Source organism: Ochotona princeps, chromosome 7 (genome assembly GCF_030435755.1).
Source record: "Ochotona princeps isolate mOchPri1 chromosome 7, mOchPri1.hap1, whole genome shotgun sequence".
Lineage (NCBI taxonomy): Eukaryota > Metazoa > Chordata > Mammalia > Lagomorpha > Ochotonidae > Ochotona > Ochotona princeps.
In genome coordinates, this window is record NC_080838.1 from 32,072,128 (window position 1) to 32,095,657 (window position 23,530).

Genomic DNA, 23,530 nt, shown 5'->3' on the forward strand with positions numbered 1-23,530 from the left:
CTGATGTAATGAATTCAACATGCTCAGAATGACTTTCTCATTCTCTTTCCCCACATGATGTGCCTTGAAAGTTTCTTCTTTTTGTGGTTCAAAAAAGCACAAACAAGTGTCTCTACTTTAGTCATGATTCCTTTGTATTGTTAGAGCCAAATCACATGGCTCTGCTGTACATTGTCTTGCCACCTAAATACATTTTCAGTGTCTACACGATCAGTGTGCATATACCTTACTGTCCTTCAGAGTTCTCTGCTCTGCGAGCCCAGCCTTCTTCTGCAGTGTTTTATCTTGCTGTGCTGGACATTAACTGCATCACAGACATTTGCCTTCATTCTACATGTCTTTTCTAACCTTTCTCTTCAAATTATAGTTACTCAGTTTCTTCTGATTTTTATTTCTATGTATTTTCCTTGCCTTTTTCTTAAATTTTCATTTCAGAAGGTGTTAGGATTACATTTACTACTGTGTGTAGAAAATAAATAATGCTTAAATTGAATTCAAGAGGTTTACTCAAGGTTATTCAAAATCTTGAAGATGTATGTGAAATGTATTTGTGGTAGAAAGAATCTTGATTGAATTTGAACTGTAATACTGCATCAAGGTGGAGGAATCCACCAGGGGGGAGGGGCGTGGGGAGGGGTGGGGGGATTCCCAGAGCCTATGGAACTGTCACATAATGCAAAATAATCAATAAAAAAAAGAAAAAAAATGTTAGAAGATTAGATTTTGAATTTTTTGAACGGCAAGACTTTATAAATGTTTGAGCAGATAGTTGTATTTACCTGAATCAGATACTGCATAATGTATACATGTGCTAAGATATCAAGTTACTGTGTAGATGTGCACAATTTTACTGGGCATTTAAAAATTAAAGAAGGCAGCAAAGTTGCTTCTCTGGCTTCTTTGCTGTACTGTCACTATAAACTTTTAAAAAATATATATATTTGTGATGCAACAAGTATCTGTTTATTGATTTGGATTAGTAGGTTTTAGCACATTATAAAATGAGTATACAGTGTTTTAAAATGACTTATTACTCATTTTCTTCAATTGCAGTATTCCAAATGAGGGTAATAGTTAAATTTTAATATTATATCTCTTAAAATAGCTTGTTATTTATTTTTTTCAATTACAGTATTTTATGAGGATAATAGCCCATTTCAGTACAAAGATCTCACGGTCTGTTGTTTGGAATCATTCAAAAATTATGACATTAATTCCAGCTTCAGTCTACAAAGCCTAAGAAAATTTCAAGCTACCAAAGAATGAACAGGGTTCATTGATAGTGTCCCAGATTGCCTCTGCCAGACTTCATGTTTGCCACATTCGTGTTATGTGTAAAGATTATATGTTGAGGAGTGGCAGGATTGCATTCAGTGCTGTTGCTTTGGAATTGTGTGGCTATAAAAAAATTATCTGGCTAGTTTCCTGTTCAGTCTCTGGAACCCTGTTGTTCCTTGTTTTGATGAAACTGATCTACCCACATTTATGGGTTTTCACAGTTTGGCGTAGATTATATGCCTCATGGGAATGTGGCACAGGATCTTTGCACCATCTCTCAGAGTCTGAGTCATAAATCATGTGAAAGTAATAATGATGTCTTGGGAAGGATAGAAACCGTGGTGCTCGTAATTTCCAATGTGGAAAGCACATTCAATCCTTCTTTCCTGAACAAATGTGTTTCTCACTCTGTTAGGATCCCAGCATGTGCTTGGTATAGTTATGTGAAAACATTTGAAATATTCTGGAAGATTTATATAAAAAAGCAAATCTTCCCTTTTTTACAGGTATTCTTTAATCATCCATTTGGTTTTTTGAATGTGTAACCTATATGTTTTTATTTTATTTATTTGTGTTATTTTAGCCATTTTCTCATACTTGTAAATGGAATATTTTTCATTGTGATTATGATAATATAGAGTGAAATTTCAGAGGGGTAATTTCTGTTTTTTTAAAAACTTTTGTGAATCATCCCATTGTCTTATGAGGCTTGCGAGCTCAAGTGATCAAAATTAGTTGTTCACTTCTTTCACCCCAATAATCATATGATTACATTTATAACATCTCCTAAGGATCCAGCAAAAATAGCAATGCTTTGGATCCGATGTGGTTAACTCTTTAGATCGCAAATCTGCAGATGTATCAGTGCCACAGGACACAGAGCCTGATACATTCATCTGTACCCTTTCTCTTACTTCCTATCAGGTATAGTCCCCCTAAAATTTGGATGAGATACCCAGTGATTTTCTGCTTCTGTAGGATGAATGGATATACTGCGCCATCTTGGATCCTGGAGCCAGCATTACTTCCTTGATGGTGAAAGTGAACAGGGAAGGTTTTTGCCCTGAGGAAACATAAACAAACTCCTTAGGGACTCCTGTGTGACTTGAGGGCCTTTGTGTAGCTTCAGGATGTACTTTAGAGGCCTCTGAGGAATTCTAATTCCCAATTCCTCCTAGAAATGATTCCATTGGCCTTTCAGAGTAATGTCTCAAACTCTGGTTCATGGCCTCTTCATGCCCTTTGTACACACACACACATTTGCATGCACACATTTACATAAACAATTTTTTAAATAAGGGGCATTAAGGAGAGAGGGCTTTTAAAAGTTTTTGTATTGAAGGAATTTATTGATATATGGGATTATTAGGGTCTACCACATGTATGATAATTACTACAGCACAAGTCTTATCAATTCTGTTTAATATGATATTAAAACACTGCCAGAGTAAGTGGGAATGGTTTGTCATAGTAAGAGAAAATGTAAACTTTAAAAAGAATGCATAAAGTGTTTTAGAGCATCTCCTATGTTCCATTGGCAGATGTTTGTATCATCAGTGATTTGGCCTTTAAAATAAGAGATCTTATGTAGCACAAGAGTCATTTGACTAATAAATCACAGGGTATTTTGGCATGCTTCACTGTTGAATAAATGAAGGATAAAACACATTTTCAAAAGCTTCATTTAATCGGTTATTTGTAAAACTTTTGCATCTTGGACACAGAAATCTACTACCCACAACATGCATCTTACGCAACATGTCTTCTTAGGGCTTTCTGTCTATTGAATACATTTGTGTTCTGCTAAGGTTTTTTCCTAAGTCGGGCCAACACTGTGGCATGGTGTTTGTTTTTTTTTTTTTTTTTTTTTTTAAAGTGATGATGTTTACATAGTTGATCAGGGTGGGAAGGGTCAAGGATCAAGGGATGGTGGGTGAGACCATTGTTTACACATTTTGTTTTTCTTCTCGTATATTGGTGTGAGGGGGATACAAGGAGATACTATGCCCAGCTTCCCAACCGCCACATCACCCGGGAGATTGGGTCACTGCCACCCGATGTCATCCCAAGGTCCCCCTTGTGGAGCATTTTCTGAGGGTAATGTTCATGTGTTCTCAGTAGTTCTGAGATGATGCTGGTATTGCTGCTCCATGGATAAGCAAATCTTTCTGAGGTCATAGTCCACCTCTGTGTCTCCAGCCCAGAAATTTGCTGTCAAGTTTCACTGGGGTAGTTGAATAATTTTATCTGCCCTCCATCCTCAGCCCTGGGTTGCTGCCGAACCCAGCCCTGTCCAACGCATGCTCACTCATTTTGTACCACAGGGGGAGCTGCAGCCCAGTCAGAGTTGGGATTTTTTGTTTTGTTTTGTTTTGTTTTTCCAGACTCCAAGAAGGATGCAATTTTATATAGTCACTTTTTATTTCATGAAAACAAGTTATGCTGAGGGCTGAGCAGCTCTGGTTTCTGTGCCTGCCAGTATGTACAATGGACTGGTTTGGTCTGCCTCACATCCCAATGGGATCTCACATATATCATTGAGCACTGAAGCCTAACTCAACTCAGCTAACTCCAACCTCCAGCCCACACTCATGCCAGCAGGTGCCACTGCCTGTTGAGCCAGGCCCACCCCCAGTCCTGGTTCTCAGGCTCATCGGTAGCAACTGCAGCCCATCGGAGAGGTGCCCACAACCCCTCCCCTTGACCCACTCCGCACCCGGATCTCAGACTCTCCAGGTGGTTTTGCGCTCTAGCTTGACAGACCTTGTCTCCAGTCCCAGCACTTGGCAGCTGATGCTAAAACAAAGCCCAACCTGCCTGTCCTTATTCTTGCTCATGCCTGTACCAGTGGATGCAATCGCTACCCCAGCCTGGCTTTCCCCAACCTGGTTCACATGTAGACAAACAGTTGTAGCCCTGTCCAGCCTGCTGCCCCCAGTTCCAGCTCTTATGCTCACCCACATGAGTGACGAGTCCCCACTACTCCCCTACCAGGCTCACCCCTCTGTCCCAGTCTTACGTGTTCTGGTGGATGTTGGGGCCCAGCCTGTCATGGCCTGTGCCACCTGGGCATTTGTCAGCGGATGCTGCAGTCTCGTCCTGCCTGGTCTGCTCCTATTCCATCTTGCACTGGTTGGAGCTGCCGTTCAACCTGTCACAGTCAGCCCCCAGTCCTGGTCCTAATGTGAAACTAGGTGGTGATGTGGCCAGACCCAGCCCATTCTGCACCCCATTCTGGTTCTCATATCTGTCAGTGGAAGTTATGAACTGGCCCAGCCTGGTCCGCCCCCATATCTGAGCCACACTTATGCTGGCAGGCACTGTAACTTGGTCTGCTCTGGGCTGCTCCTTGCTTTGATTCTTGTGCTCACCTACAGGGACTGCACCCCAACAAAGGAGTTCCCCAAGCTCCTCTCTTGGGTTTTTTCTCAGTGGCATATCTCGCTCACGTGGGCTTACTCAATCCACCTCCTGTCCTGGCAACAACAGTAGCCTTTCCCTTCTGGCTCATACCTATTCTGTTTCCTACTATTTGGTGCTATAGCCCAGCCACTCCTAGTCTGTGCCCAAACACAGCTCTCATGTGGTCCAGTTGGGGCGGAAACCTAGCCCAACCTGTCCTACACCCACTCTGGCTCTCACGAGCACCAGTGGATGCTGGAGTCTAGCCCAGTCTGTCACACTGCAGCCATGTTCTGCCCAGACCAACAGGCATGGTGGTTTAAACTGAGGCTTAGGATGCCACATGCCTTTTTAGAGCTCTGGTTCGAATCCAGACTGTTCTGCTTCTGATTCAGCTCCTTGGCTGACCAACCTTGGAGAACAGCAGAAGACAGCCTGTGTTCTAGGCCCCTCTTTGTAGGAGACCAGCATAGAGTTCCTGAGTCCCTGGTTTGTTCCTGGCCTGGCCAGGAGATTGTGACCATTTGGGGAATGAACTAGTGGATGAAAGTTCTCTCCCGCTCTCTGTGTTTTGCTGGCTTATCAATGAAAAATTTAGTGAAGCTCTAGCAAAACAGATTTCACAATGTATGCAATCCCAACTCAGATGGTGGTGCTGGGATCTTTGTTAATAGAACTATTTATTCAACTGTCTATACCTTCATAACATCTTAAATTATGATACTGCTATTTAAAAAATATGACACCAATATCACCTGTTGTAGCTTGGGATTAACATACTTAAAAGACAGTGCAGCGTTCCAAGTCAATCCATAATCGAAGTGCTAAGTCATTTCTATTTAAAAATTCTAGGTCTCAGAAAAAGAAGCAATATATGTTAGGGTGGAGTGTAGTATTTTTGAAAAGACTGAAATTATGCTGTGTGTCAATCATGGTGCTCCAAACATTTTTTATGATATTATTATTATTATTTACTTACTGTAGAAAATGTAAACAGTAAAAAAGAGGTATGAATAGGAAAGTGAACATTGTGTCAAGTATCACTCCCCATTTTCCTCAGAAAGTCTTCCTCAGCATTTTCTAGAACACCTCCTTAGGTTCTACTCTTTGTGAAATTCCTAGATTCACTCTATGTGAACGTGTGTAGATAACTTAAATAGATTTGGGAATGTTTTCCATTTTTTAACACTCAGAATAGATTATGGGTAATTTTCCACTCCAAAGAAAAAAGGTACATAATTGTAGTATTCACTATAATTTTGTTGACCAAGTTAATATCTTTTTATGGATAGTTAGAAGTTTTCCTTTTTACATGTATAAACAAACGTTTTAACTAAGAAAAACTTATCAGATGCATTTATGTAAAGGGAATTGTTAGTCAAGGGATATGCATATTTGTTGTTTTGTTACAATAGCCGCATCAGAACTCAGAGATTTTTCATTCCCTTATGGTATATGAGACTTATATACCTTATGGTATATGAAAAAAGTTAAGTAATACAAAAAGTCCTCATAAGCTCCACACGCAGCTTTCTCAGTGTTTACATATCAGGTTGTATTTGTCACAATCTATAAACCATACTCCGCTTCTCATATTTTTTTATCCCAATTTCTTCCATCCCACCTAGCCCTCCCTGCCTTTAGTATTTATTCTTACTTTTGTTAATGTTGAATGATACACATTTTCTCTTATTTTTAGCAATTTGATAGCTCATAGGTCATATCTTTGTTTTAAATTTTCTTTCATTATAGTCATGGATTCAAATATTATTAGCATATGTAATTTTACATTTTTTTGTCTGCAGCTTCAATTATGGCCTGAGCTTTTTTCATTTTTTGCTTTATTGTTACTATTTTTCTAGTTCCAGTTGTTCCTCATATCTTGTTCTCCACAAAGTCATCATTAGCATCTTGTTGAATGTCAAATGAATCATTCCAGGCACCTGCTCCAAAGCCTTGAGATTTTATCATCTTGGTCGGAGTAAAAGACGAAATTCCTGCAATAGTCTCCCTGGCCCATACCTGGTTGACTTCTCTCTGTTCTCATTCCTGTATCACATTGCTGGCTCCAACCACATTGGCTTCCATGTCTGTGTCATCTAGTTACCTTTGCTCCTTCGTATGTATCACATCTGCTCTCAAGTAGTTTGCCTGTCAGATACTATTTTTACAACCTCCTTAATGGATGTGTCATTCTCTGAAACTCTCTTCTTTTTTCCCCATAGTAGGTATTCTGACCTACTATGGTACTTGCCTTTCCATGTACTAATTGTCTCCTCCCTGGTGGAATAAAACTCCAGGGCAGCAGAGATGCTGCTGTATTCCCAGCATCTGAATAGCCTAGCATGTGGTGACGTAAAGATTACAACGTAGATAGAACTGCCAAAACCTAACCTGATGAATTGAATTTTAGGATGGCTGATTGAAAAGGGATTCTTTTTCTGCATTTTTTTTATTGGAGTTGTTATCTTACTATATCTGTAAGATGATTACTGTATCAAATTTATCTTTTTTCATCTGAATGTCTGGTTCAGACATTTTATCTGGCAGTTTTCTAGTTCTAAGAGATAAGTAGTCTGAATAATTCGACCATTGCTTCACTATGGCATGTTATACTTCCTGTCTTACAGTTTGCAATGCCGTGTTTTCCTGTATTATAGTGCATTTTATCCAACGAGAGAAATCTACTTTTTTTTTCTGGTTTATTGATCTATGTGTTTCTGTGCTATCATAATTTCTGCAGTTAAATAGTACTTTTGAATATCCATGGTTTACCATGACTTTTAAGCATCAGTTCTCTCCATCATTTCTTTTTGGTTTTCACAACTGAAAACCATACGATAACCCCTTCTCAGCAACATGGTGTGAATGGGTAGTGCTTAAACCTTGAATATTGCAATGTCTACTTGATTATGAAAATATGTAAACCGGTATACCACAAAGTGACTTTGAATTATGCCCTTCGCTTGTATACCACATATACAATCAGTTATTTGTTTTGCTGGATTTGGAGGGCATAGTCCACTTTTAGTTATTTTTCTTTGTATTTGTGATCCTCATTCTCTTGACATCCATGGTAGAACAAGATACACTGATTGGTGCCAAATGCTTCTATATCGATGCATAAGAAAAAAAGTGACTCGAATCAGCTTTTGCTGATATTCCTGGGGTTTTTGTTTTATCTTCTCTATTTTTCTTTACTGTTCCACTAACTGTGCTTTTCCATTGTTTCTTTTTTATCAGTATATTGTTAGTTGTAATGTATCATGATGTTCATGAGTGCTTGCCGCATCCCTGCTACTTGATATTTGGCGAATTACTGAAACCTTTTCCATCTTAGTTTTTCCTCTGGGAAATGGTTCAGCAATAATGTTTAATTGGATTATTGTTAAAATTAAGTGAAATAATCATGTACAGTATAGTGTCTGACATAAAATTATGAATTTTCTCAGGTGTTAATTTATAAGTAAATATTCAGTTTTAATTGGGGGGGGGGAGAATCAGCATTCAGGACTCTATTATTCGGTGCTACTTGATAAAGTTGTCTTTTAACTCTCATCCTTGTCTATATTGCATAAGTTGTGTCAGCATTATTCAAGCTTGGCCAGTGATAGAGGATGTCGGTCTTGATAATTTGCAGTGGGTTTTCAGATCAGTATTTTGAGATAATAGAAACAATTTCCTTTGCTATTTATCAAATACTCAATTAATATGGTGCTTTGACAGCAGAGTAATTTTTCTCCTGTGAATACAAAATAGTTCTTATTACAATGGTGAAATAATCTCAGCAGAGGGAGCAAGATATTAATTACCCATCCTTCTTTGCTTTTTTGAAAAAAAATTTATTTCTTTTTACTTTATGATAGAGGGACAGAGACAGAGAATGAGATGGAGACAGAGCTTGTCCAACATGCCGGGTCAGTCCAGAGCCCAGAATCAAATTTAGGTCTCCCATGTGGATGGCAGCAGCTGAGCTTCTGAAGCCATGTGTTGGTGCCTTGCAGGGCGTGCTTTGTCAGGAATTGTCAGGGAACAGAACTAGAGCCAGGTCTCTAAGCTAGGCATCCACCTAGTGTCTTAGTCATTGCACCAAATGCCAATCTCCCAACACTTTTTGCTCTTTAACATTGTGAATATGAGCTCCAGTAATTGCAGTGCCCAGCTGATTTTTAATCCTCCCAATTTAATGCTGCTTTTGCAGACCCACTCTGAAGAGAGACCTTTCCAGTGTGAAGAATGTAAAGCTTTGTTCCGGACTCCATTTTCCTTGCAGAGACACCTGCTAATACACAACAGTAAGTCATAGTTCTTGTTGATGAAACAAAAAGAAATGTCACTCTTTGTTCATAATGATGCTTGACAATGTAGACGTTTGAGAAGTGTACCTTTAAGTGGCTATGTAAACTATTTTTAAATGTAAGAAAGGACCAATAATTGTTTTTCAACTTTTCTTGCATTATCTTTGCTTTTCCACACTAAGATAACTCATTTTATGAGACATTTCATTTCCTATTATTTATTCATATTATTTAAAATTATTTTTAAAAACATTTCCAATATTTACCAAGATATCTCCAAACTTTGTGTTGAAACAGATGTTTTGTTCCCTCTTAATTGATTGTTTTGTTCCTGTTTTACTGCACTGGTTAAGGAAACGTCTGACTTTAAAACTTGCACCTAGCTGCCATAATTTTATTAGCTTACAGACCTTTACTGTTGGAAAGGATCAGAGTGCACATCTCATTTCATGGTTTAATTTGAGGGGAATTGAGAACACTGAGTCTCCAAGAAGCCCAGAGCCTTTTACGGGCCATGTCAGTGCTGCTGAGCAGGCTCTGAGTCTCTGCAAGGCACTGTGCTACTTACCCTATTTGTTCATTTCATACTTCTTTTGTCAGAATTTTTTTCTTTCTTTTGGATTAAGTTCTACAGAAGCATACATGACCATGTAACAGTTAAACAGAGATCTTTCTTTTCCGTTAAATAGAATTTATAGTCAATACTGAAAGACATCACTTTATTGTGAACAAAAAAGTTATGCCTGTTCTGAGTGATAAAATGAGGTCTCTGTTCAGATGTTGAAGTAACCAGAGATTTACTGTAGTACCATTATCTAGAATTAAAGGGAAAACATATAGATCCATTATATGTATATATTATATATATATAAAATAGCAAATATATAATGGATCTTTTTTTATGTTTGAGTTACTTAGTCAGTTGAAATCTTTTCCATAAATGAAAGTTCTGCTGCTGCTTAAATTTTTAATATTGCTGAAGGAAGCAAAGTAATTAATCAAGTTTGACAGTTGGCTGGACAGAGCAGTATCTTAGAAGAAATTTTCTGTAGTCGAGATGCAGTGTCTAACATGCAAAATAAGGCAGATATTAAGGTTTTCATAAATGCTGAGTGGTAATGATGAAGATGAAGTGCAGTCTGCTTCAGCAAAGAGAGTGCTATGTGCATCTGCCATGCCCCACTCACCTATGGTCCTGGAGACGCTGTTAGCACAGCTTTCCACTTTCCTATGGAGAGCAACTGTAGTTAAGAAATTGAATATGTTGTACAATAACAAGATTTTCATCCTATTTTGCTATCAATTTGATTAAGAAAAATAGTTCTTATGAAATGAACATATTCTAGCAGAGGAATTACAAAGGAACTTCTGTCATACTATCAAAATTTATGTAACTAAATCTTCACTTGGTAGTTTAATAGAAGGATTTGATGGGGCAAATTTAGGTTTTTAAACAAATGTTTTCAGTATCTAAATAGATTGAATATTATGAGCATTAACATTTACATTAATATATTAATGGATAATCATTTTGCTGATTATACATTTGTACAAATGTTTAAATATGTCTATAATAATATATATGTGCTTTTTTGTATTCTATAAAGACAAATTACAATAGAAATACACAAAAATAAGAAATAAACAAAGATCACAGAATTCACACAGTTTATGCATGGTTTGAATGTGACTTTGTTTTAGACATGAAATGTCAACAATCCTCTCAGAGACTTTAAATCACAGCTATAAGTCTGCTGCAAAATATAAAGGGAAAATAATTGTTCTTTCTCATTTCTTCTTTCTTTAATCTGTCTCCACCAGTTACCTCCCTTTGTCTGTTCTTTCCTCGCTTCTTTCCCTATTCAATATGGAAGGAGGAACTAATAGAATCTCCACATTTCTAAATTTATATCAAGCTATAATGAAAGGATGTTAGAAGAGCTTGTTTGACATTGAGATACTCTCTTACTCAGTTTAATATTTCAGTCTTTCTGTATTTTTCCCTACTGGCACCTTAAAATGTAAATCTTTGTTAATATATTATTGTCCTCTAAAAAGGGAGAATTATTTTAATACTAATTTTAACCACATAGCCAAGCACTGCATGTGTTTTTTATGGGCCTGGTATGATACAGTCTCCTGATGGTGCACGCTGTACTTAAAGCAGAAGACCAAGTTAGGCCTATGTGTTAGTGTAGCTACAAAAATCATATTATGTGAAAGTTACAACTGAGCCTTGAGATACAAAATCATGGTTCCTGAAGTTACTTTCCCCTCAGGACTAGGCTGTGGAATAAAAGGTCAACACTCGCACAATTACTCAGGGGTGTTTGTTCTAGGATGGAAAACAGAGGTGAGCATGTTTCTTTCCTCTGCCCCAATTCAGCAGCCCTCTCAGCACAGCCTGTAATCCATTTTTTGTGAGAAAATGAAAAGTTAATATCCAACAGCCCAAAGGCTAAGTCAGGAGGAGTCTGCAGGCAGGTTCCTTAGGTAATGCTGGTCCCTCTTCCTCTCATCTGGGCCTCCCCGGGCTTGTCCTGCATCCCCTGGAGGCTGTTGGACAGGATTTGAGGCCATTGCCCAGTGCTGAAAGCACCCAAAGGTGGTTCATTTTGCTTCATGGAGGCCTGTGACATTGCAAGATTCTAGTAACCCATAACCCCAGCCCCTGCCTTTGAAATACACACTCCCAAAGGCTCACAGGACCGTCAGAACATTAGCAGATTTGATCTGTACATTTCAGACTGAGAATGTGGGATGGTTTAAGGTCTTGCCCCTGGTGACACAGTGCAGTAACAAAAATGGAACTGGAATTTGTTGGAAATGATTAGTTTTATAACTGTGACACATTGTTAGATCTGCAAAGCTAAATTTTTCACACAGTGTTCAGTTTGGGTATGTGATGGAGGGTTCAGATGAGCCTGCTTTACAACTGATGCTTCTCTTATGGGATTTTTTGTTTGAAGGCGAGAGGACTTTCAAGTGCCCTCACTGCGATGCCACCTTTAAAAGGAAGGATACGTTAAATGTGCATGTTCAGGTGGTCCATGAAAGACATAAGAAATACAGATGTGAACTGTGCAATAAGGCATTTGTTACACCTTCAGTGCTTAGAAGTCATAAGAAAGTAAGTAGAGCCTTCTGGTAGTCTAAATGGATTATATATTTAACATATGGATATATGTTTAATACATGATAATTTTATACTAATTTTATATACTCAATGTGATAAATGCATGATTTACATAATCTTGAGAACATGTCTATTTTCTCCACTTTTCAATGAACTTTGTTTTTTTCCTTAGCTGTGATGATACCTGAGTCAATCAAAGTATGTTTATCAATTTTTTAAAAAAGCTTTATTTTTTTTTATTGGAAAGTCAGATTTACAGAGAGAAGGACAGACAGAGAGAATGATCTTCTGTCTGCCAGTTCACTCCCCAAGTGGCCACAGCAGCCAGAGAGGAGTGATCTGAAGCCAGGAGCTTCTTCCAGGTCTCCCACGTGGATAAAGGGTCCCTTCTGTCTGCCGGTTCACTCCCCAAGTGGCCACAACAGCCAGAGAGGAGTGATCTGAAGCCAGGAGCTTCTTCCAGGTCTCCCACGTGGATAAAGGGTCCCAAGGCTTTGGACCACCCGCTACAGCTTTCCCAGGCCACAAGCAGGGAGCTGGATATGAAGTGCAGCAGCTGGGATTTGAACAGTCCATATGAGTTTATGGCACATGCAATGCTAGGATTTAGCCAGTAGGCTGTTGCACTGGGCCCATGTTTATCAATCTTTAGACATTTTGTGTTAAGTTTTTCTTCTAATGAAACATGAGGAATACCTTAACACCTTGGGTTTTTCACTGCTTGTCTGATGTTTATTACCAAGTTATGAGTTTAAACCCTGCTAGAGTTGGAATACCTGTCACCTTTGCATCCTTAAGGCATAAGGAAATTCTTGGCACAGAACAGAGACCAAAGTTTTTGTTTCACTCGAATAAAATGAGTGCTACTTTTGCCATATGCTTGTAGGAACTCTCTCTTTTTTGCATATGCTACTTGGGATAACTGCCTCAAGCAAATTAACAGCTTATTTATTATTTGTTGAATAAGTGAACTCTAAGCATAATTTTGTAATACCAAAATATGATACTTTAAAATGCAACTAGAGATTTTAATGTTGCCTTTGGACAGGAACTATATAGTGTGATAACTTTGTGCCCGTGAGTGTGTGCTGTTGACTGCGTGTGCACATGGGTGACCCCTTCAATAGGACTTTTACTTTGGAAACTGTCCTTGATGTATGTTTCAAAAGGACTGTGTCTGAGTACTTTTCTTGCATTTTGATGGTGGGTAATAATTATACTGTGTTCCTTTTAGACATTTTTAAAAGGATCATCTTCCAACAGTCTTCTTTTGGGTTACTTTTAAATGTCACCTCAGTGATTTTTTTTTTTTATTGTTTCTCAATAAATGACGGGAAAACATCCTGAGTTTTCAAGAAAGATGTCATTGTTCTCAGCACCTGACTGTTACGGAATATATTTGCACTACATTGTTCATTTCTTTCTCATGTGTTTATTCAAGTTGTCTTTTTACAGTGAGCTATTGTCATACTTCTTGTTCTTGCTAAAAATAATTTAGTCTTGTTCTCTGGTTGCTTTACTATCTAAACAAATTATTTGCTTATAGGATACACATTTTTGAGTTAACAGAAAGGAGCAGTTTAGCTGTTTTGATCATATTGTGTTAATATATAAGAAACTTTATCACTGACAAGTATCTAAAGCAGTGGAAGCGAGCACTGAAATACTGTTTTAGTAAATAAAGACAATCCTGTGGAGTGCAGGTAAATTGGTAGTTCATTGTTTGGAGTAATTCATAGGTCTCTATAATCTCTAACCAGCCTTATACTAATCAAGACACGATTGCTGTGTCAGAAAAAAAAGATAGGTATATGTTAAAATATTAAGTCTTGTGGCCCGGGAAGGCAGTTGAGGATGGCCCAAAGGCTTGGGACTCTGCACCTGCACGGGAGACCTGGAAGAAGCTCCTGACTCCTGGCTTCAGATCGGCGCAGCTCCAGCCGTTGTGACCGCTTGGGGAGTGAATCAATGGACGGAAGCTCTTCCTCTCCATCTGTCCTCCTCTCTGCGTATTTGACTTTCCAATAAAAAATAAATAATTATTAGAAATTATTATGAAGATGTATATCTTTAAAAATATTAGGTCTTTTGCTGTATATTGAACGATAATATGGGCCATGGGCGTAAAAGCACTGACTGAGGACTAAAGGTATATGTTAACTCTGCTATGTCAGAACTTAAAAGTGAGAACGCAGAGGTGAATGTCTGTGGAAACCGTATTGTAGCAAAACATAGCAGTTGATTAGACTGTGTTTTTCAAACTTGAAGTAAATCCTTTCTGGGGAGAGGAATTTTTAAGATCAGTGTGGACAAGGGTGTTTAGTTTATCAATTAAAAAAATTACAATATCATAGTATAGCCATAAATTTGGATTATGCTACAAATACATAATTTACAAATTAAATATTATAAAGGCTTAACCCAGCTATATCTAAGTTAGCAATATGGAAACTAATATGGTAGATGACAATTTTTTCTGTTAGTGGTTCTTAAAAGTTTTTAGGAGACAAGATAACTGCTCTTTGCCTTTTTCTCTATCCCAGTTTTTCCTAAGAGCTAGTAATTTTCTAAAGCAATTCACATGACACAGTTATTTCTCAGTAATATGTATAAGTATAAATTATTCACAGGAACTTGGAATTCAGTGCTGTGTCATTTCAGGTGTCACACTTGGTGTTGTTATTAACTTTTGGGTTATCATTGAAAATAATTCTAAGAAGAGATTCATAGTGACTGTACAGACACCTGAAGGAAGTGCCTTTTTCCAATTTTTTTCCTTCTGGTTTTGAGAAAGAGTGACACATGAAAATCTCTACAACACTTCATTTATTGGCATAATCTCCTTTGATATTGATAGAAAACTGGTTTCCTCATGAGAGTGTGAAGCCACTTCCCTCCATGCCTTCTGGGGTGGCAACTGTTACTCCTCTGAGCTCTCTGACATTCAGTGAACTCACTGTTGATATTCTCCCTCTCCTTTCCTGGTTCGATTGTTTATGCCTAGATTCGAGGTAAGTAGAGGGTAGAAATATTCTTTTACACTGCTCAGTTTACACCTGCTGATTTTAAAGATCAGTTCAGATTTATAATCCTTTTTGCTTTGCAGTAAAATCAGTCCAGACAGTCAAAATACAAGTAACAGATGATTTTATTAAGATTAATTCCGTCTTCAAGAGTTAAATACACACAAAGAATGTGAAAAATGCTTCAAAGGAAGTGTTTCTTGGCAGCCGTCAAGGGCAGCTGTAGACCCAGTTTGATTACGCAGTTTTGCTAACATACACTGGTTTTGTGTAACTGAATCATTTTTAGGTGGGAGCTCCATAAAGGCTTAAAAATAAACTGCAGAATTGTTTTCAAATGAACACTAATGCACTATTCTGAAGGTTTCTAGGGGGGAGCCAGTGGGAGTATTCATGATAAATTGTTTAAACTCTCATTGTGATACTAAATCATTTTGATGAAACATAATCCTGGAAAATAAGGATTTACTGTTGTCAGAGGCACTTAATCATCTTCCTGGATTCTGTGGATTTAGCCTCAACACTTTTTATTCTTTTCCATGTAGACACACACAGGAGAAAAGGAGAAAGTCTGCCCGTATTGTGGCCAGAAATTTGCCAGCAGCGGTACACTGAGAGTTCACATTCGGAGCCACACAGGTATGGGGACTGGAAGTGACAATGAAAATAATGAACTAAAATTATAAATTTCCAAGACAGGGGATACTGTAATGTTACAAAGTCATTCTCCAAGTTAGCAACGGGTCTTTGCTCCCCTATCATTTAAAGTATTGTAAAACACAGCTGGTCCTTACTACAGAAGAAATGTAATGATGGTATTTTTTCCAAACTAAGGACAGTATCCAAAATAGAAGTTATGTTTTGATTGTTGTGAAAAAGCAGTGGCTATCCTTCCATGCAATTTTGGTGGGTAGAGGTGACATTTGTTTGCTGGTGACAAACCTTGCCATGAAGGCCTTCCCAAGACTCCTATCACATGATGCCTCTAATATTTAAGGTCTGCCGAATGTGATTTGAATCCTGCAGGATTTTTTTTTAGACGTAAGAGTAATAAGAATGCAGTATCTGTCAGACCATGAATGGCTTCCCAAAGACTCCCTTCCTTTTCTTGCTAGTTTCCATGTAAGTTCTCCAATGAAAGAGGCTGTATGAACAACTCAATATTTTTTAAACAACCTAGTCTGAATTTTATGTATCATGTAGATAAGTAATTGGGAAGACTTGAATGAATGCTCTTAATTCTGATAATCAGATGATTTTTGCATTAGTCTGAAATGTTTCACATTTGCTGGAACGTATTTATATCATCAACTCTCTAACTGAATTATTAGAGCTGACGTTTACTGGTCAAAGACTGATGATTTTATTTATCATAGTAACCCCAGCACCTACTGCAGTGTCTACCATAATAACTTTGTTGTGAATGAAAAAAAATGTTGGATTCTATTCTAAGTATATCAGAGAATCAGTTAAAAGAGGAAGAACAAGAGTCAGGCATAGTTTCTTTGGAGTTTTTCTATCCAAAGCTCAAAAGAAAAAAACACTCAGCTAATATACTTTATTTATTTGTTTTTAATTTTTATTTTTCATGTTACAGTTCCTTAGGCTCAGAGATTCCCCCTTTCATCCTCTCCATATCCCCTCCCCCATCTCTTCCCCTAGATTATAGCAGTAGCCCTTCAGCAGTCACACATCCATCATTCTTCAGTTAAAGTGTATCATGGAATTGTAGGTATAGACAATGATGGAAAGTCCGGCATCCTACTGTCAAGACATACTTAACAGTTTCAGTAGGGGTCCATCTTTTGTGCAGAAGTGGAGATGCACAACCAGTTAAACATCTAAAAGTTAAATGCATGTGTGATGACTGTGGAATAATGAGCGCTCTGAAAGAGGAACAAAATGTCTTACTTGGAAGTTTTCTAGAGAGACAGGCTATCAGGCTGCCTTCTGGAGTACAGCCAAAAGAACAGTAGAGAAGCAAAAGGAAGTGAGCAGCTGAGAACCATCTTAGAAGTAGATTGCTCATGGCTGCTAACATGCGCTCATTACTCACAAGCAGCAAGTAATTGATGAAGAGCAGGATAGACAGGTCTTTAGTCTGGGATCAACTGCTGCAATATTCTAATGTTGCTATCATTTGAAATCCCTTTCTTATGGGCTGGATGGAGTTGGGGTGTGGGAAGGGCAGTTGGGATGGCATAAAGGCATGGGAGAAATCAACAGTATTCAGTTCTGTATCAGCAATTCTCAGAAGACTAATAATGTACTGAAAATATTAGAGTTTTCTGCTTGTGTATATAATTTGTATATGGGAAGATGGCAAGACATGGAATGGGGAAAATAGCTATCTGCATATCAAGTAATAGGTTTATAATAATGCTGAGATTTGTCATGATAGAATTCAATTATATTCAATGTAGCATGTCTCCAAAAGTCCATGTTAAAGCACAGGTTCCAAACCTATGAACCTAATCAAGTAAAGCACTTAATTATTGGAAAATTTGCAACCTTGAGAATTCTGTGTGCCTTCCTTTTATTTGCCTCAAAGACAGTATGGGCAGTTGAGAACAGAGCACTTCAGCTAGTAATCAGTCTAAAATTTTTAGTTATTGTTGCCCTTTATAAAGTTACAATAAGGGGTTGTAAAAAATCTTTCTGATAAAAACTTTAAACATTCCTTTACATCATTTTGTATTATGCATAATCTGAAACATACAAAAACCAGATCATTCTGTCTAACGTTTGGTTATTTAGTGTGCTGCTGAATCTCTTCCATATGTATGGTTCTGGCCTATGTTATATGCTTTCTGTTCAAGGGAACTAACTGACCATCCACATACATACTGCCATGCCCAAACGTTTGAAGACAGATCAAGACAGATACAATATATACCTACACAAATGAATCTCTAACAGTGTTTAGCTAGTTATAACTAAATGTTCTTTTCTAAAGTAAAATATTATTTCCCTTTTACATAAAATCCTTCTTTGGGTTCTTTTGATGTCAGGTGTAAGACCTGAGTAACAGCTGCCTGGCACTGGCTGGCACTGTTGGAAGTGCTAAATACCAGCCAGGGGTGATGCCTCCAGAGACCTGGCTGGTGACTGACACCTGGGAGAATTATTTTGTCTGAGTAGGCAGTAGTGTTTTGTTTGCTTTCTATTTGTTTTGTCCTACCTCCTAAATGATGTACTTGCCTCGCACTCCTAAGGTATAGGTTGGCTCAGTGATCACATGGGCTTATATAGTTACTTTCTTATTGTGATAGCACAGTGCTTATTTATTGGTATAGTTCTGTAAAATTATTTTCTGATCTTCCTTTGTTCGTGCTTTTATGCAGCTGTTGTCAATGAAAGCTTTAGCAATCAATGATGTGGCATAGGGAAACGTGATGACGTATCTGGCAGGAATAATTTAGTTATGTGTTATTTGGTTGGAACACAATGTAGTGGCAAGTATCATGAGTGGGAGTGGGATCCAATGCAGTGGGGACACTAATAATGCAATTAAGGATCCTGCAAAGCTTTGTATATGTGATTTGTATCTACATCTGTTTGCCATATTAGAAATTAAACTTGTTATAAAACTTATAAATATTTAACTGTTAATTTGTTTAAAAAATAAGCATAATAAACCCACCACATGGCAAACTACTGCTATTTTCCAAACTAGGAATCATTTAATAATAAAATGATTATATATAAAAATTTTTATGGACAATAATTGCAGTTTTCAAGCCAGGAATCACTTGGAAGATGGAGACATTGTTGTGTTTCTGAATGTCTTTACTGTCTGGGACAGGAAGAGACACCTGGATTCTAGTGTCTGTTTTCATTCATTCTGATGCAATGTGTTCTTTTGGTTGTAGATATGTGGGTAAAAGAGAAAGTAACTTTACAATCCTTGTAAAATTGGATATTTGTTTATACACTAAAAGTTAAAGAATTTTTTAAGGTCTGTTGTTTGGGAACTACAGTGGCTTGAGCTTTTTTCTATTGTGCCACATTAAAATCAGTTGTTCTGCGTTGCCCTTTCAATGAGTGTTACCCACAAATGAATCCGTGGCACGATGCACAGGTAATTAGGAAAACAATGGTTCAATGGGTTCTATAGAGCTTCCATAAGCTTTGCTTAGCTCGTTACACAGCCCGTATGCAGAGAAGCCGGCAAGTACATGATAGCAAAGATATATCTTCCAAAATTGGAAATTCTGCCCTTCTTGTATATACTAGGAAATACTGTCATTTCTTTATGTCTTTTAGAAGCCACCAAGCACCTAGTAGCAAGTAAAGTCTTTAAAATTCTAACTCTTGTCCAATTGTTTTAATTTTGTATTTGTTTTATGAAAATGTCATTTCTTCCTTTTTGTAAATGACAAGTTCATTGTCTGAAAAATAACCATATACCCAGTTTTAGCGAACATGCTTTATCATTTTGTTTGATGTAAAAACGATGTTTCATGAAAAAAACCTGCCACTTCAGCTCAAAACTCAACTAAATAAGTCCTTTTCATACTTGACTATGTATTACAGATGCTTCATATTAATACCTATTTTATTAAAAGAATATTAAAAAGATGGTATCTAGGCATTAGGGTTTAGTAAAGCTAATAATTTTTACTTTATCACAGATGTTCTTGAGTGAAACTTCTGTGAGTGTATGGCTGTGAAGCCTGAATGATGAGTATTATAGTTTGCCAAAAAGATGTAGCAGACAACAAAACTTGACAATGATTTTACTGTTACTTTGTAGTAGTAGCCTGAGTATTATTATGACAGTAATTTGACCTTGTAGACCTTCTCAATGGGTCTTGTGCATGCCCTGGAGTACACAAACCATAGTTTGATCTAGAGTGGACTCTTGATCCAACCATAAATACCTAGAAAGATTCTGTCCCCCACCCTCCCTGTGTGTGTGTGTGTCTGTGTGTGTGTTAACACACGTTTGGGGGTGCACCTGGTGGATGAGCCAGAGAGGAATGTGTTGGACAATGCAAATACGTACCCATCTGCCAGAGGCGTTTTATTTATTTGGAGCCATTTCTCTTCATGGAACGCTCAGATGGATAGGGTTTCAAAACAGTTCCTATCTGTGACTTTGTTCACAATAATTCTTTAAAGTTTTGCTAATGTTGATGATGAAGTATGTTAGTGTCCAGTGTCACTGTGTTTTGCTGGAATGTGGATTTCAAAAAGCCAGTTGGCAATTACAAAGTTTGGCCATTCTGACTACTTTTATTTAAGAAAAACATTTTTGCATTATTGGGCTGATAATGATCTCTTTATTACTGTGGATAGAAAAAACATTCAGACTTTTAAAATTTGGGCACATTTGAATTATACTACAGAACATGCCCTTGAAATTTATTTGCAGATAGCCAAAGATAGAAATTTTCTAATCAATCATTCTGTTCTTAAGCAATTTACTGATAGCTTTAAATTATTTAATCAGAAATTAGGGGACTGAGCTAGAATCAGATTGAATCACTTCCCTCACCGATAGAGTTGCTTGCTTAGCCGAGGTAGGCCCCAGTATGTTTCCTTCTCTGCATGCCTCTGCCACAGGAGTGAGCCTGGTACTGATGGAAAAACCAGAAGCTTTGAACAAAACTCATTTGAGTTCGTATCCCTGTCCCCACCACTCACTAGCTGTATACTTTGGGTGAATTATTACTTCTGTAAGCCCTCTTTTATCTTTTGCAAGTTCTTTGAGAAGAATAAATTATGTCTGTAAACTATTTACTGCTGTTTCATAATAGATGGTCAATTACTTCTCAGTTAATTTCTGAAATAGTTCTGTAGTAGCACTGTTTGTTGAGACTACTTTGCCAAGTTAAATGAATTTTGTTCATGAATGTTGTGTAGCAAGGCTGTAAGTCATTTCTTATGTCCTAGTTTTCCTTGGATGATGTATGATTTATTTATTTTAGGATATAGGACTGAGAATTTTCATTTTTCATACCTTCTTTTTTCCCCAGCTTGATCAAGATCTCAAACTGTGGAATAGCTTCACTTTTCCTGAATCAATATTATAAGCAAAATCATAGTGGATCATTAGTAAAAAATTGATTTAATTCCATGGTATTTATCAAAGTTATGATCATGGAATTGTTTATTAAGTTGGTAGATGGCTATGTTCTTGAGTAATTGCCTCTTTTAAAAAAAGAAGAACTTAGTTGAAAAATCATTTTGGATGGTGTTGTGAATTGTGAACTATGAGTGTCACGCTAATTTATTTCTTGAAATTAAATATGGTGACCTGTGAAAAAAACTTACATAAATTTGATTTGCTTTGTTAGACCAAAAATTTTCCTGGAGTTTTAAGGCTTGTAAGTCCAATAACTGCTTGATTTCTAAACCCAAAGCACTATGTGCAATAAAATTTGTTTTCTACAAAGAGTATTATCTTCTTCCTAGAACTATTTATAATAGCAGAAACTTAAAATCAAAATTGATAATCCAACATTGAGTGAGTTAGTGAAATAAATTTTGAGCTATATTCATAAATTGAATTATTTATGTAAGATACTCAAATGATACTAATGTAAATCAATCAGCATGACACAGAATGAGAAAGGGGCTGGTATAATGGAGTAAACCACAGCCTTCTCTACTTCTGATCCAGCTGTCAGTTTCTATACATGGGAAACAGTGAAAGATGGTCTATGTGCTTGGGCCCCTGCACTCATGTGGAAAACCAGACAATGGGCCTGGCTCCTGGACTTGATTTGACTCTGCCCTACCACTTGCGGGCATTTGAAGAATGATCCAGCAGAAACAGCAGATGGAACATCTTTTTCTCTATATCTCTTCCTCTCTGTTTTCAATATTCTTTCATGTAAATGAAAGTAAATCTTAAAAATGAGAAAGATGGGTTACAAAAAGTGACATATACATTTGCTAAAAATTAAATATCTTTATATTAGTCTTAAGGGCTCTAAGTGATTTAGTACTATATTATGTTTTAGAATATCAATTGTACTTAGTGTATTGATTATAGTTAATATATAGGAACTGCACTGAATTGTTAAATGATAATTTCTTTGTTGTACACATATGGACATTTTCCATTTATGTTTTTCCTATAATTTTATTCTAATGAAATATTTAATGTATGGGAAGCTTATATTTTGATTATGTGAATAACTATCACCATTAGGTATGAAATCTGTCTGTATCTTATACTCTAGTCGGTCAGGAAAAAAAATGCTTATGAAAGAGTATGTTGGGAAACAAAATGAGGAGGCAAATATTGTGCAGTATTAGTCTTATCAAGGACTCTTCAAAAATTATGGGAAGTGTGAATTACCTATTAATTCTGTCCCTCTGACATAGCTTGTGAGTGAATGTATGTGGTTTTCAGTGTACTATAGTCTCCTGTTTCCTTACTTCTGAGTTTTTGTAATTGAGAGTAAGTAAGGCTGTTTATTCCAAAGACATCAACTGAGGGATAGCCAATGCCAATGAAGTGCAGCTGAGAAAGTTTTCCCAGCTATGCTGGTCATAGCTGGGGCTTCCTAAGCTTCTCAGTATAAAATGGGGAATGAAATTCTAAAAGTCTCGTTTCAGTGCTAAAAGTTTTATATTTTAACATCAAATGAAAGGTACTTGGATTTTGCTTGCTTATTTTTTTTAGCATTCACATATTCATTTAGTCGAGTCATCTTTGTAATGGGCATTAACATGCAAAGAAAATGATGACTGCCTTCAGTTTGTAAGGGTCTTTATTGTTTGTTTCTGGGAAGTTATTATTGATTGGTAGTTAGAACTTAAATGTGATGAGATTTTTTATGGTATTACTAGTTTTTTAATGCTTTCCCTGGTTTGTTGGAGTCTGTTTCATTTTTTTTTATACATTCAAACTGTTCAGCAGTAATTTAGAGACCAGTTTTGTTCTTTTAGGACATCAAATATCACTCAGTCTTGTGACTTCAGCTTACGTTTCTTATTACTTACTGTCTGTACAGTTTGCCTGTTATCATTCAACATTTCCTGTCTGGTATAGCAACAGCATGTCTTTTTCCTTCATCTCTATTTTCATAATATAGGTAATATTTTGTAATTCACTGAAGACTAAGACAGAAATACACACCTGACTGTTAGTTGTAGGAGGAATCTTAGTATTTGTGTTTCTGTATGGAGGTTTGCTAATGATGGGTTTTGATGGGTTGATCCTTGTTGCCTTTGGTGGCCAGCTCGATGCATCTTAGCTTCCTTCTGTTGCTGCAGTGTCCTTGGTGTCCATTGCCTCTGTTCTGTGAGGCTCGCGAAAAGTCTGCAAAAATTTGATTTTTTTCCCATTGACTTTGAAGCTGTTATTTCTTAAAGACATCATACCCGCCTTCTAAAGTCTACTCATTCTTCATAATTCTGTGATTAGAATGAGGACC

At 37.1% G+C, this 23,530-nt stretch overlaps 1 protein-coding gene across 3 annotated transcripts in view; it reads left to right on the top strand.

Moving 5' to 3' along the window:
- The window catches only part of PRDM5 (PR/SET domain 5), a 183,457-nt gene that overhangs the window by 115,774 nt on the left and 44,153 nt on the right, over nt 1-23,530 (top strand). For all 3 annotated transcript variants that reach the window (XM_058666903.1, XM_058666905.1, XM_058666904.1), the window contains 3 exons: nt 8,882-8,975; nt 11,948-12,108; nt 15,683-15,776. In XM_058666903.1, coding sequence (XP_058522886.1) covers nt 8,882-8,975; nt 11,948-12,108; nt 15,683-15,776 — 349 coding nt within the window. The remainder of the gene's footprint in view (nt 1-8,881; nt 8,976-11,947; nt 12,109-15,682; nt 15,777-23,530) is intronic.